Genomic DNA, 14,843 nt, shown 5'->3' on the forward strand with positions numbered 1-14,843 from the left:
CAGAACACAGAGACGGGTTAGACACTGCTGTGGAATCAGCCAGTCAGAACACAGAGACGGGTTAGACACTGCTGTGGAATCAGCCAGTCAGAACACAGAGACGGGTTAGACACTGCTGTGGAATCAGCCAGTCAGAACACAGAGACGGGTTAGACACTGCTGTGGAATCAGCCAGTCAGAACACAGAGACGGGTTAGACACTGCTGTGGAATCAGCCAGTCAGAACACAGAGACGGGTTAGACACTGCTGTGGAATCAGTCAGAACACAGAGACGGGTTAGACACTGCTGTGGAATCAGCCAGAACACAGAGACGGTTTAGACACTGCTGTGGAATCAGTCAGAACACAGAGACGGGTTAGACACTGCTGTAGAATCAGCCAGTCAGAACACAGAGACGGGTTAGACACTGCTGTGGAATCAGCCAGTCAGAACACAGACGGGTTAGACACTGCTGTGGAATCAGCCAGTCAGAACACAGAGATGGGTTAGACACTGCTGTGGAATCAGCCAGTCAGAACACAGAGACGGGTTAGACACTGCTGTGGAATCAGCCAGTCAGAACACAGAGACGGGTTAGACACTGCTGTGGAATCAGCCAGTCAGAACACAGAGACAGGTTAGACACTGCTGTGGAATCAGCCAGTCAGAACACAGAGACGGTTTAGACACTGCTGTGGAATCAGCCAGTCAGAACACAGAGACGGGTTAGACACTGCTGTGGAATCAGCCAGTCAGAACACAGAGACGGGTTAGACACTGCTGTGGAATCAGCTAGTCAGAACACAGACGGGTTAGACACTGCTGTGGAATCAGCCAGTCAGAACACAGAGATGGGTTAGACACTGCTGATGGACAGCGAAATTCTCAAATGAGAGCAGCTTAAACCCAGGAAAGTTGGCATCATTTGTTTTGAGAAAATGACATTTGTCATATATTGTATTACAATGTGAACCGTCTGAATGAAGGACAAACCAATAAATACATGTTTATAATCAGACATAAAATATTAATTTCATTCAACAGCGATTAACAGCAACTGTTGATGTGCAACAACTTTGTTTACCTGGTCTTGATTCCAACCCTCCTATGAATTCTAGTAGTCTGATCAAGAGTTAGTCCCAAATGGCACCCTATTCCCTATGGCCCCTGGTCAGAAGTAGTGCACTATACAGGCCAGGGAATAGGATGTGATTTGGGCTGCAACTCTAGGGTGTGATGTCCTCCCTACCTGAAGTAGCGTTTCTGGCTGCTGGTGCTCTTCTCCATGGCGTCCAGAGAGCCCATGCCGCGGTACTTCTTCAGCCGCACGCCGTCCGAGAAGAAGTACTCCCCCGGAGCCTCCGTGGTCGCCGCTAGCAACGAGCCCATCATCACTGGGGAGGGGCGGAAGAGGTCATAACTCAAGGTCATTGGTTGGTAAGCATTTATCCAACTAATTGTCTGTACGGCTAGTGTTTTGTTACATCGATTAGCTTCACATTGGCTTTACATTAGCTTTGATTACCATCAATCAGCTTTGAATGAATTAGAGGAATAGACGTGAGATCAACAGTGGATTAGAGGAATAGACGTGAGATCAACAGTGGATTAGAGGAATAGACGTGAGATCAACAGTGGATTAGAGGAATAGACGTGAGATCAACAGTGGATTAGAGGAATAGACGTGAGATCAACAGTGGATTAGAGGAATAGACGTGAGATCAACAGTGGATTAGAGGAATAGACGTGAGATCAACAGTGGATTAGAGGAATAGACGTGTGATCAACAGTGGAGGTGAGATCAACAGTGGATTAGAGGAATAGACGTGAGATCAACAGTGGATTAGAGGAATAGACATGAGATCAACAGTGGATTAGAGGAATAGACGTGAGATCAACAGTGGGAAACAGAAAACTAGCCCAAAGACATCAAGATACTGTAATACTATAGACCTGGGCTGTTCAATTCTGTTCCTGAAGGGCTGAAAAACTTCTGGTTTCTGGTTCTACCTGGTAGTTAATTGCACTCACTTGGTGTCCCAGGTCTGAATTAGTCCCTGATTAGAAGGCGAGGATGAAAACCAGAAGTGTTTGGGCCCTCCAGACCGACCTACACCTATTCTAGCCTATGAAATGAACCACATTGACCAAGTGCATGCTATAAAAGGGGTTAATGAAGGATTAAGCTAATGAATGAATGAATGAATGGGTGAATAAGTGACAACAGAAGAGTGAATGATAATGAATGCATGACAATGAAAGAATGAATGACAATGAAAGAGTGAACGCATGAATTAGCAAGTGAATGAAAGGTACCTGTGGATGCCCCGAGTGAGAGAGCCTTGACCACGTGACCCACGGTCTGAATGCCACCGTCTGCGATGACTGGCACACCGAAACGTCTAGCATACTCTGCCACCTTATACACCGAGGTGCCCTGAGGCCGCCCGCACGCCATCACTACGGGAGACGGAGACAGGAAATGCGTCACCTTACCATGGTAACATATCCTATGACCGGTGTAGTCAGGCGGTGTTCGGTTGGGCCCGATGGATGGATGGATGGATTTTTTTACGGAAGTAATATCAGAATCAAGGTGTTCAGTTAAAAAATAAAAGGATTGAATATGTTCTTCCAATAAGGATGTTTGTTTTGCGCTTGAAAAACGTTTGCCATTATTTGCTGAACGTAATGCTGTGGAGAAAGTCGTCACCATGGTAACCAAGAGCAGAGCCTTCATAAATCACCACGGCGACAGAGACTAGCAACCAGCGTAGCATCTTGGTTGGTTACTCGCTGCTCTGATCCTTCTCCAGTTTTGCTGTGTAGCTTCAGCGGTTGACCTATACATTAGAACTGATCCAAAGCCAGCTGCTATGGGTAGAGAATCCTATGCGTATTATCACATTTCTATTTAACATCACTAAACTCATAACATTTAGACGTAATACTACAATTCCAAATCGCACGCAAGGTGTAGATTCTGGGTTGGGTCATTTCCATTTCAACTCAGTCAATTCCGCAAGTGGGTTGAAATATAAAACCAGCAACATCCTCTCCTGCATTCAGATGTGAATTGATCCTGTAAGGTTGATAGTATCAGGGGGTGGGGTCACTACCTTCCTGGGTGATACAGATGGAGCCACAGCCCATGCCCACTCTCAGAGCGTCCACTCCTGCATCAATCAGGTTCTTGGCCTGGGCTGCCGTCACCACTACAAGAGACAGAACACAACATCATCAGAAGGTAGGAAAAGAAAGGTTTAGTGTGTAAGTGTCTAATGCATTTCCCCCCCCAAGACCGATCTTGATAGCCTCTCAAAGATCTGAAACTGGATGGCTGGAAGTGTCATATAGTGATAAATCCTGTCCCAGCGCTCCACTCTCTCACCGTTCCCTCCCACCACCTGCAGCTCGCTGTACTTCTGTTTGATGTAGTTGATCATGTTGACCTGATACACAGAGTTGCCTTGTGAGGAATCCTGCAGAAACAGAGAAAACAAGTCACGTCTGCACTGCAGTGACACGGTCTACTGACTTTTAGACCTGAAACTCAACCGTAACTCGCCCCTAACCACCATGTCCACCAAAACTGTATGACCGGGGCCTCCCGGGTGGCGCAGTGTTTAAGGGCGCTGTACTGCAGCGCCAGCTGTGCCACCAGAGACTCTGGGTTCGCGTCCAGGCTCTGTCGTAACCGGCCGCGACCAGGAGGTCCGTGGGGCGACGCACAATTGGCCTAGCGTCGTCCGGGTAAGGGAGGGTTTGGCCGGTAGGGAAATACTTGTCTCATTGCGCACCAGCGACTCTTGTGGCGCATGACTTTCAACCTTCGTCTCTCCCGAGCCCGTATGGGAGTTGTAGCGATGAGACAAGATAGTAGCTACTAAACAATTGGATAACACGAAATTGGGGAGAAAAAGGGGTAAAATTCAAAAATATAAAAACTGTATGACCAGGTCAACCACTAACCACCATGTCCACCACTAACCACCATGTCCACCAAAACTGTATGACCATGTCCACCATTAACCACCATGTCCACCACTAACCACCATGTCCACCACTAACCACCATGTCCACCAAAACTGTATGAACAGGTCAACCATTAACCACCATGTCCACCAAAACTGTATGAAAAGGTCAACCCCTAACCACCATGTCCACCAAAACTTGACCAGGTCAACCCCTAACCACCATGTCCACCAAAACTGCATGAAAAGGTCAACCCCTAACCACCATGTCCACCAAAACTGCATGAAAAGGTCAACCCCTAACCACCATGTCCACCAAAACTGTATGAACAGGTCAACCCCTAACCACCATGTCCACCAAACTGTATGAACAGGTCAACCCCTAACCACCATGTCCACCAAAACTGTATAAACAGGTCAACCCCTAACCACCATGTCCACCAAAAATGCATGAAAAGGTCAACCCCTAACCACCATGTCCACCAAAAATGCATGAAAAGGTCAACACCTAACCCAACCCTCCCATCTACCGCAATCTAAACCCCATCTGGATCCTAACCATAACCATAACCCCAACCTCAAACCCACCAGTACGACCACGTCGACTCCAGCCTGCATCAGTAGGTCCAGTCTGTACTTGTCGTCGTCCCTGGTGCCGATGGCGGCTCCGCACAGCAGCTGTTTGCGAGAGTCTTTGGAGGCCAGGGGGTAGTCCCTGTTCTTCTTCAAGTCTGTCCTGGCGATGATGGACACCAGCTCATCACTGTCGTTCACGATGGGCAGCTTGCCTGGTGGGGGGGAAGAGAGAGCGAAGAGACTTTGTAATTCTGCCATCTAACCTCAAACAGTTCATAAATGACCTCGTACAGCAAACCAAAGACAATCTAATCAATAATAAGTTGAGGATGATACAATAGAACAATGTACCAGAAAACAGGCCACAATAGACTCCTAGAAGGACCGACTGGCTCACCTTTTTTGCTCCGCTGTAGAATGTCGTTAGCCTCTTTCAGCGTGACACCGGCTGGGGCCACCACTAGCTCCTCCCTCTTAGTCATGGCCTCCTCCAGTGGTCGGCTGTGGTCCTTCTCGGAGAGGAAGTCGATGTCTCTGGAGGTGATGATGCCCACCAGCTTGCTGCCCATCTTGCCAGTCTCGGTGACGGGGATGCCAGAGAAGCCGTGGCGAGTCTTGGCCTCGAACACGTCCCCCACCGTGTGACGCGGGCTCATTACAAGAGGGTCTGTGATGAAGCCCTGCTCAAACCTCTGGACAAACAACAAATATCTGTTAATAAACCATCATTTATAGATGCACCACAACCCATTTAATACCAATCAATATAAAATGATGCAAGTCATTAACTACAGGGTAAATGCTTTCATAGGCGTTTATGGGGTCTCACCTTAACCTTGCGGACCTCGTTGGCTTGGAATTCAGGGGTGCAGTTGTGATGGATGAGGCCGATGCCTCCCATGAGCTAAAGGCATTAAAAAACACCCGACAAATAAAAAACACTTTTGGGAGAAGGAATACTGTTTATGGTACGTTTCCCCCCAGCAACACAAAACCCTTTTGGGAGAAGGAATACTGTTTATGGTATGTTTCCCCCCAGCAACACAAAACCCTTTTGGGAGAAGGAATACTGTTTATGGTACGTTTCCCCCCAGCAACACAAAACCCTTCGATTGGGGCAGATGTGGAAAGCACACAGTAATTTCTAGCATAGAGGACACACATATATATATTTTTTACTGGCTCGCATGTCAGGCTGCAAGGTCTCACCGCCATGGCGATGGCCATCGATGACTCTGTGACTGTGTCCATGGGGGAGGAGATGAGAGGCGTCTTCAGGGTGATCTTCCTGGTCAGGGCAGAGGTCAGGTCCTGGTGGAGAAAGTAAGGAGGACATCTTGGCTCAATAACCCACAACATGTTCAGGAAATCAGTCACTCAGCACACTAGATAATATTAAATCAAATCAAAGTTTTTGTCACGTGTGCTGAATACAACAGGTGTAGACTTACAGTGAAATGCTTACTTACAAGCTCTAAACAATAGTGCAAAAAAGGTATTAGGTGAACAATTGGTAGGTAAAGTTATAAAACAGTAAAAAGACAAGCTATATACAGTAGCGAGGCTATATACAGTAGCGAGGCTACATACAGACACCGGTTAGTCAGGCTGATTGGGGTAGTATGTACATGTAGATATGGTTAAAGTTACTATGCATATACAGTGCCTTGCGAAAGTATTCGGCCCTCTTGAACTTTGCGACCTTTTGCCACATTTCAGGCTTCAAACATAAAGATATAAAACTGTATTTTTTGTGAAGAATCAACAACAAGTGGGACACAATCATGAAGTGGAACGACATTTATTGGATATTTCAAACTTTTTTAACAAATCAAAAACTGAAAAATTGGGCGTGCAAAATTATTCAGCCCCTTTACTTTCAGTGCAGCAAACTCTCTCCAGAAGTTCAGTGAGGATCTCTGAATGATCCAATGTTGACCTAAATGACTAATGATGATAAATACAATCCACCTGTGTGTAATCAAGTATCCGTATAAATGCACCTGCACTGTGATAGTCTCAGAGGTGCGCAGAGAGCATCATGAAGAACAAGGAACACACCAGGCAGATCCGAGATACTGTTGTGAAGAAGTTTAAAGCCGGATTTGGATACAAAAAAGATTTCCCAAGCTTTAAACATCCCAAGGAGCACTGTGCAAGCGATAATATTGAAATGGAAGGAGTATCAGACCACTGCAAATCTACCAAGACCTGGCCGTCCCTCAACTTTCAGCTCATACAAGGAGAAGACTGATCAGAGATGCAGCCAAGAGGCCCTTGATCACTCTGGATGAACTGCAGAGATCTACAGCTGAGGTGGGAGACTCTGTCCATAGGACAACAATCAGTCGTATATTGCACAAATCTGGCCTTTATGGAAGAGTGGCAAGAAGAAAGCCATTTCTTAAAGATATCCATAAAAAGTGTAATTGAAAGTTTGCCACAAGCCACCTGGGAGACACACCAAACATGTGGAAGAAGGTGCTCTGGTCAGATGAAACCAAAATTGAACTTTTTGGCAACAATGCAAAACGTTATGTTTGGCGTAAAAGCAACACAGCTCATCACACTGAACACACCATCCCCACTGTCAAACATGGTGGTGGCATCATCATGGTTTGGGCCTGCTTTTCTTCAGCAGGGACAGGGAAGATGGTTAAAATTGATGGGAAGACGGATGGAGCCAAATACAGGACCATTCTGGAAGAAAACCTGATGGAGTCTGCAAAAGACCTAAAACTGGGACGGAGATTTGTCTTCCAACAAGACAATGATCCAAAACATAAAGCAAAATCTACAATGGAATGGTTCAAAAATAAACATATCCAGGTGTTAGAATGGCCAAGTCCAGACCCGAATCCAATCGAGAATCTGTGGAAAGAACTGAAAACTGCTGTTCACAAATGCTCTCCATCCAACCTCACTGAGCTCAAGCTGATTTGCAAGGAGGAATGGGAAAAAAAGTCAGTCTCTCGATGTGCAAAACTGATAGACATACCCCAAGCGACTTACAGCTGTAATCGCAGCAAAAGGTGGCGCTACAAAATATTAACTTAAGGGGGCTGAATAATTTTGCACGCCCAATTTTTTAGTTTTTGATTTGTTAAAAAAGTTTGAAATATCCAATAAATGTCGTTCCACTTCATGATTGTGTCCCACTTGTTGTTGATTCTTCACAAAAAAATACAGTTTTATATCTTTATGTTTGAAGCCTGAAATGTGGCAAAAGGTCGCAAAGTTCAAGGGGGCCGAATACTTTCGCAAGGCACTGTATGATGAACAGAGAGTAGCAGTAGTGTAAAAGAGTGGGACACAATGCAGATAGCCCGGTTAGCCACTATGCAGGAGCACTGGTTGGTCGGCCCATTTGAGGTATTACAATCTGTTGCAGTGAGTGTAAATGTCCACACAGGAAATATACTCAATATTATTCATTTCTAATACAGAGGGTAAGTCATTTACTTCATGAAGAAAAGAGAACCTTGACCATCCTTGCTTGTAATGGTAAAGGTTGCTTTCTCAGTTGTCCACTAGGGGGTAGACATGCTCCAACAAGCAAGTTTGTCCTGTGGATTGGCCTAAGGAAAATGGCAGCTTTTGGTCAAGGATCAGAAGCATGCTTTCTACGGCTGACTGGACGATGAGTCTCAAAGTCTCAGACGAGAGTTGCAACAGCAAGTAAAGAACATGCAACTGGAAAGCAGACATCGCCATCTGGCCTAAATGTAAATTATCAGGTGCTACATTTTATATGGGCTCCCGAATGGCGCAGCTGCATCACATCCGGCAGTGATTGGGAGTCCCATAGGGCGGCGCACAATTGGCCCAGCAACGTCTGGGTTCGGCCAGGCTAGGCAGTCATTGTAAATAATAATTTGTTCTTAACTGACTTGCCTAGTTAAATAAAATAAAAATATATTTTTTTTTTAATCTGTCATCAGAGAGACAAGACCGATGTTGCTTTGACTAAACTGATGCATGTGACTGAGGGGACCCAAGTCTTTCTGGAGATGTTTTGCACAATCAGGCCGTGACCTTGTTAGAAACTATCTGCCAACACACTGGGAAAGTTCCCTTTTATAAAATAAAAAAGTCTCGGCCACTTCCACAGTCTTCTCAGCGGGGAGGGAAAACATGGCATTCCTCACCCATGAGAAAACCAGAGTGTGCATTTTATGACGTTAAGAGCTTCCCTCCCTTATCTTTGGCAAATGTAAACTACCATACCAACTATTGTGTTTCTGAAATGGGGGGGGGGGGTGAAGAAAAAGACTGGACACTGGCAGCCATTTTGTTAGCTCAACTGCACCACCCTGCCAAATTCTACAAAGGGCTAACCTTTAAAATGGAGAGACCACCTCTGCACATGGTGTGACCAGCAATAATTTCCCCATTGAAACACCAGACAGAAGCCCACCTCACACGTATAAAACATCCCTGTGTGGAAGAGGGTGGGGGGGTCTATTTTAAACTAGTCTAAACAAGTATTATCGCATGAACTTTGACTGTATTCACAGTTGAGACAGAAACACAGGCTCGTCCAAGTTACCAGAGACTGACTCCACCGTCAAGAAAATAGGCCAGGTTACAACCCTACGGAGACTACCCACAACGCCACGGCAACAACGCAGACAGGCACCTTCCACAGCAGTAAGGGCTGTGTTCTAGTCTGGACAAAAAAGGAGATTAGAGATATCAATTAGATTAAAAACTCCTGATGGACGAGAGAGAAGAGCAGGGGGATTTCACATAAAGCCTGAGATTAACGCTCACATCATCCCCTGAGAGAAGAGTGAGCAACCAACCAACCAGGCACAACCGTAAACAGAGAGAGAGAGACAGAGAGACCAGGCGTGGGAGGCCATCTTGGTAAAAAATAGGGTGGCTAGGAGGTTAGGGATGACGAAAGAAGCTGAGAGTAAAAATTATTTTTGGAAAATCTGCAATTACAGAATGAGGTTTTGGCTTTGAATGCAGAGGGTTGTTTTGTGCATCTGTGTGGACACAGCATACTGTAAAGAGGCTTTGGTTTCAGAAGTGGCTCTGGCAAGGAGTGTCTGCTGAAATAATAAGGAATGTGTAGGAAGCAATACTGCTCCCACTTGGTGCACCCATAGTCATTATCCCTGTAGTTTTCAGAGATCTGGAAGAACGAGTCTGGGACGGCCTAGTGGTTAGAGCGTTGGGCCAGTAACCAGCAGGTAGCCTAGTGGTTAGAGCGTAGGGCCAGTAACCAGCAGGTAGCCTAGTGGTTAGAGCGTTGGGCCAGTAACCAGCAGGTAGCCTAGTGGTTAGAGCGTTGGGCCAGTACCCAGCAGGTAGCCTAGTGGTTAGAGCGTTGGGCCAGTAACCAGCAGGTAGCCTAGTGGTTAGAGCGTTGGGCCAGTAACCAGCAGGTAGCCTAGTGGTTAGAGCGTTGGGCCAGTAACCAGCAGGTAGCCTAGTGGTTAGAGCGTTGGGCCAGTAATCAGCAGGTAGCCTAGTGGTTAGAGCGTAGGGCCAGTAACCAGCAGGTAGCCTAGTGGTTAGAGCGTTGGGCCAGTAACCAGCAGGTAGCCTAGTGGTTAGAGCGTTGGGCCAGTAACCAGCAGGTAGCCTAGTGGTTAGAGCGTAGGGCCAGTAACCAGCAGGTAGCCTAGTGGTTAGAGCGTTGGGCCAGTAACCAGCAGGTAGCCTAGTGGTTAGAGCGTTGGGCCAGTAACCAGCAGGTAGCCTAGTGGTTAGAGCGTTGGGCCAGTAACCAGCAGGTAGCCTAGTGGTTAGAGCGTTGGGCCAGTAACCAGCAGGTAGCCTAGTGGTTAGAGCGTTGGGCCAGTAACCAGCAGGTAGCCTAGTGGTTAGAGCATTGGGCTAGTGGTTAGAGCGTTGGGCCAGTAACCGAAAGGTTGCTGTATCGAATCCCTGAGCTGACAAGGTAAAAATGTGTTGTTTTTTATTTAGTAGTTCTGCCCCTGAACAAGGCAGTTAACCCACTGTTCCCAGGTAGGCCATCATTGTAAATAAGAATTTGTTCTTAACTGACTTGCCTAGTTATATAAAGGTTATATGAAGAAATAATGTAAAACTGGAGGACACTAACCAGTTCAACAGGCTAAGAGCAGCCTTCAACGTATGGCTTGTACCCATTACTCTACCCCATTACTCTGAACACTTAAGAGGAATGGGCTAGGGAAGAGGGTCTCAGAACAAAGTGGAATTGAGCCCATGAACAGAACAGTAGGCTGAAGCTAGGTCGAAGTGTAGCTCAAAACCCATATTGAATTGTCTTAGCTTTCTGGAAGGTCTTGACAGTCAGAGAAGAGAGGACTACTCACCACATCGTCCGAGGCAAAATCAATGAAGCCCGGCAGAATCAGGAAGTCGCTGAAAGACAAACAGAGCAAGAGGTCAGGAGTCAAGGTTCACAGGTAGTCATGGCTAAAGAAAGATGGCTTAAGACAAGAGGACTACAAGATTCATAGTGCAGTGCAATGCAACTGCCAGCCAACTGGTGACAGTGGGTCAGAAGTGGCCTATTATAAACCCCTCACCCCACCCAATTTCAACGTTTACAAGTACCTCCACCATGTTGGAGTTGGGTCCAAAGCAGGAAGTGTTGAAAGCCAAAAGGGGAATATGTGCAAATTAGCCCCTAGAACTGCTTCTTCGACCGAGCCTGGTAACGACATAGGGGAAACTAGTGCTCGCAATGGTTGAGGAGTCTGACCCGAAAGTTGCCTGTTGTATAAATTTGAATAAACTAAACTACAAGTGAGTTTGCGTTAAGAACTAATAGAAAATGTCTTGATCCCAAAAATTGTACGTTCATAAGTTCGCCCTCTAGTGATCGCTGATCAAGCTGCCCCTTCCCTTTGCCTTGTACTCTAGTCTAAAGAGAAACACTGTCTCACCCTGTTAGTCCAGTGCTTGACAAAAGCATCTGGGGTTCAACCTCATTTCTTAGACTGTATGAACACAATGGCAGGCAGAGAGAGAGCAGTAGAGAGCATGAGACAGAGGGAAAAAGAAGGATGATGTGTGTTTTTCAGATGGGTGGATCTGGTGGTTTGGCAGATGGGTGTGAAAACAGACAGACTGGACAGAGAGGGAGAGACGAATAAGTGAGTCTGTCAGAGAGAGATTGGGAAAAAGTGAATACCATAATAAGAGGGAGGAGTGCAGGAGAGAATGGGCTCTAAATCAGATAGAACGGGAGGAACGAGCGAGAGAAACAAAAACAGAGAGAGAGAGAGAGAGAGAGAGAGAAAGAGAGAGAGAAAGAGAGAGAATGGCCCCCTGGCCTTTATCATCCATCAGACCATTCCTCTCTCTCCTCCGCCTGTGTGGGTGAAGAGATGGGGCCTAAAATATGTCTACCAAACGGGACAGGGAGGGGTCCGGCTGCAACCGCCAGACACCTCACAAACATCAACACAGTCTGGGACAGGGAGGCAGAGGGGAAAACATCTGCCAGTATTTAAGGAAACCACAAAACTCCGCTGCTTCTGGATCAGCTCGCAATAGCCAGACCTACCCCTAACCAGCATGAGCCAAATGGTAAAAGGTGTCACTGGATCAGTTGATAAGTAGCCATTTCATTTATTTCGAGTTTTTGGATTTGCCACCAATTTCCATTACAGAATACAAGTTACAGTGGTCACTTGGGTTTAACCTGTAACCTATACTTAAAACTTCTTAAGGCTAGGGGGCAGTATTTTGACATCCGGATGAAAAACGTGCCCAAAGTAAACTGCCTGTTACTCAGGCCAAGCTAGGATATGCATATAATTGGTAGATTTGGATAGAAAACACTCTAAAGTTTCTAACACTGTTAAAATTACGTCTGTGAGTATAACATAACTTATTTGGCAGACGATACCCCGAGGACAAACCATCCAGGAAAAAACTTTGAGGTCTCTCTTTTCAATGGGTTTTCTATGTGGATCTACATTTCTAAGACACTTGCTTGAAGTTCCTATCGCTTCCACTAGATGTCAGCCTTTAGAAATTGGTTGATGTTTTTCCTTTGAGAAATGAAGGAGTAGGGCTGTTCAGAACGAGGGTCAAGTCTAGTGTACTGTTGTGGTTGGGGCGCGCGACCCGAAAACTCGCTCCACTGTGTTTTCGTCCGGTATTGAACACAGTTTATCCCGTCTTAAATTTTATTGATTATTTACATTTAAAAATACCTAAAGGTGGATTAGGAAAGTTGTTTTAAATGTTTGGATCAAATTTACAGGTAACTATATTAGATACTTTGTAGTCATGTTGTGTGAGTTGGAACCGGTGTTTTTCTGGATCAAACGCGCCAAATAAATGGATATTTTGGAGATATAACGACAGAATTTATCGAACAAACGGGCCATTTGTGATGTTTAATGGACATATTGGAGTGCCAACAGAAGAAGATCTTCAAAGCTAAGGCATGAATTATATTGTTATTTCTGACTTTTGTGTCGCGCCTGGCGGGCTGAAATGTGATTTTCATGTGTTTGTTTGATGGGGTGCTGTCCTCAAATAATAGCATGGTTTTCTTTCGCCGTAAAGCCTTTTTGAAATCTGACACTGTGGCTGGATTAACAAGAAGTTCATCTTTAAACCGATGTATAACACTTGTATGATTCATGAATTGTTATTATGAGTATTTCTGTTTTTGAATTTGGCGCGCTGCTATTTCACTGGGTTTTGTCAAATCAATCCCGTTAACGGATTGGCGCGCGAAGGGATCACTAAGAAGTTAAGTGGCCAGGTTGACCCAGAATGCAACAGAAAATATGTGGAAAATGGGATCTTGATGAGTAAGACCTAGATTAGGACTTACCTTGTGGAGATGGCACACCTAAAAGCAATGAAATTGTTTTTTGTCCAGGTTCAAATGTATGTTTTGTCCACAGGAGTAAATAATTATATACGGCATTCGAGAAGAACTAACTAGAGTGTGACTTGGCACACGTGACACATTAGGGTTTTAAATACCAAAGACAACACTGGCTACCTTTCAATATGGTGTGCATTTGAATGTTGAATGTGGACAAATGCATGATGCCATTTCGGCCACACAAGTGCTGTAGACAACCACAAACTGCCCGAGTTAGACATTATTATGACCCTTCAGCCACTAAGTAGAGAAAGTGGGTAGGTCTGATTTAGAGTGCACTTACCTGTCTAGTCTTGCATACTATTAATGTATAAATATCTATTGTCTGACAGTTCTGTTATTAAAACCGCTTCGGGCCCTAGTAATGCTGGGTGCGACTTGATTCATCTTCATTTCATGCAGACAATTTGACACAAGCCTGGATAGCACTACTTCATAACGTGGTTCTACACTTCTGCAACGGCAGTGCACTACACATGTAGAATAATGTCACGATTGTAATCTTTTCATTTCTCGTCCCTTTGCCACGTAAGTGGATTGAGAATACATTGTCTTCTACACCAATGTCTCGGGGGAGAATTGCGTTGGAGAGATGAGGGGGCTTGAATGGGGCTAATTAGAAGCTGAGGATGATTAGGTGGCTGTGATCATAAGACATCATCATGGAATCCTCCCATGAAGCCATTGACAGAAAATGACTGAATTGATGAATTCTTTATGACAGGGGTAATATATGATAATAACATGCAGCAGAATCGTCTGCTGTCCTAGAAAATGTTGAGTTGCTGAAAGAATATTGATCCAGCTTGGTGAAATGGCCTTGAGACCCTGACAGAGCATCTCAGCTCACCCTGATCCAGCTTGGTGAAATGGTCTTGAGACCCTGACAGAGCATCTCAGCTCACCCTGATCCAGCTTGGTGAAATGGTCTTGAGACCCTGACAGAACATCTCAGCTCACCCTGGCGAACACAGTTTGTGTGGACAGTAAGCCTTCCAGATTACAGCAGCAACAGGTAAGCAAACACCTCAAAGCCAGTAGGCCTTAGCCAGATGTGTTCTCACTGGATCTTTCTCAATTTATCTTGCCTTCGATTCCTTGCGTCCCCTCTCCCCGCCTCCCTCTCAAAATACATTGGAGAAGAAAGTCAGAGGGGAGTGACTTTAGACCCTCTCCTTTAATAGGGTTAAAAAGGAGCCGAGGAGATAGGGAAAGACGAATTGAGAATGAGCCACTGTCGCTACCGCCCTGGGTTGCCATGTTTGTGAGGCAGTTGTCTGTGGTTGCCATGTTTGTGAGGCAGTTGTCTGTGGTTGCCATGTTTGTGAGGCAGTTGTCTGTGGTTGCCATGTTTGTGAGGCAGTTGTCTGTGGTTGCCATGTTTGTGAGGCAGTTGTCTGTGGTTGCCATGTTTGTGAGGCAGTGGTCTGTGGTTGCCATGTTTGTGAGGCAGTG

The 14,843-nt window shown here is 45.6% G+C and overlaps 1 protein-coding gene across 4 annotated transcripts in view; it reads right to left on the reverse strand.

Moving 5' to 3' along the window:
- The window catches only part of LOC139378431 (inosine-5'-monophosphate dehydrogenase 1b-like), a 28,128-nt gene that overhangs the window by 4,003 nt on the left and 9,282 nt on the right, over window positions 1-14,843 (reverse strand). For all 4 annotated transcript variants that reach the window (XM_071120600.1, XM_071120599.1, XM_071120601.1 and 1 more), the window contains 9 exons: window positions 10,846-10,894; window positions 5,741-5,842; window positions 5,361-5,435; window positions 4,929-5,223; window positions 4,544-4,743; window positions 3,373-3,463; window positions 3,101-3,196; window positions 2,298-2,441; window positions 1,231-1,375 (listed from right to left, as the gene is read on the reverse strand). In XM_071120600.1, the coding sequence (XP_070976701.1) occupies window positions 1,231-1,375; window positions 2,298-2,441; window positions 3,101-3,196; window positions 3,373-3,463; window positions 4,544-4,743; window positions 4,929-5,223; window positions 5,361-5,435; window positions 5,741-5,842; window positions 10,846-10,894 (1,197 nt within the window). The remainder of the gene's footprint in view (window positions 1-1,230; window positions 1,376-2,297; window positions 2,442-3,100; window positions 3,197-3,372; window positions 3,464-4,543; window positions 4,744-4,928; window positions 5,224-5,360; window positions 5,436-5,740; window positions 5,843-10,845; window positions 10,895-14,843) is intronic.

This window comes from Oncorhynchus clarkii, chromosome 21, assembly GCF_045791955.1.
Source record: "Oncorhynchus clarkii lewisi isolate Uvic-CL-2024 chromosome 21, UVic_Ocla_1.0, whole genome shotgun sequence".
Lineage (NCBI taxonomy): Eukaryota > Metazoa > Chordata > Actinopteri > Salmoniformes > Salmonidae > Oncorhynchus > Oncorhynchus clarkii.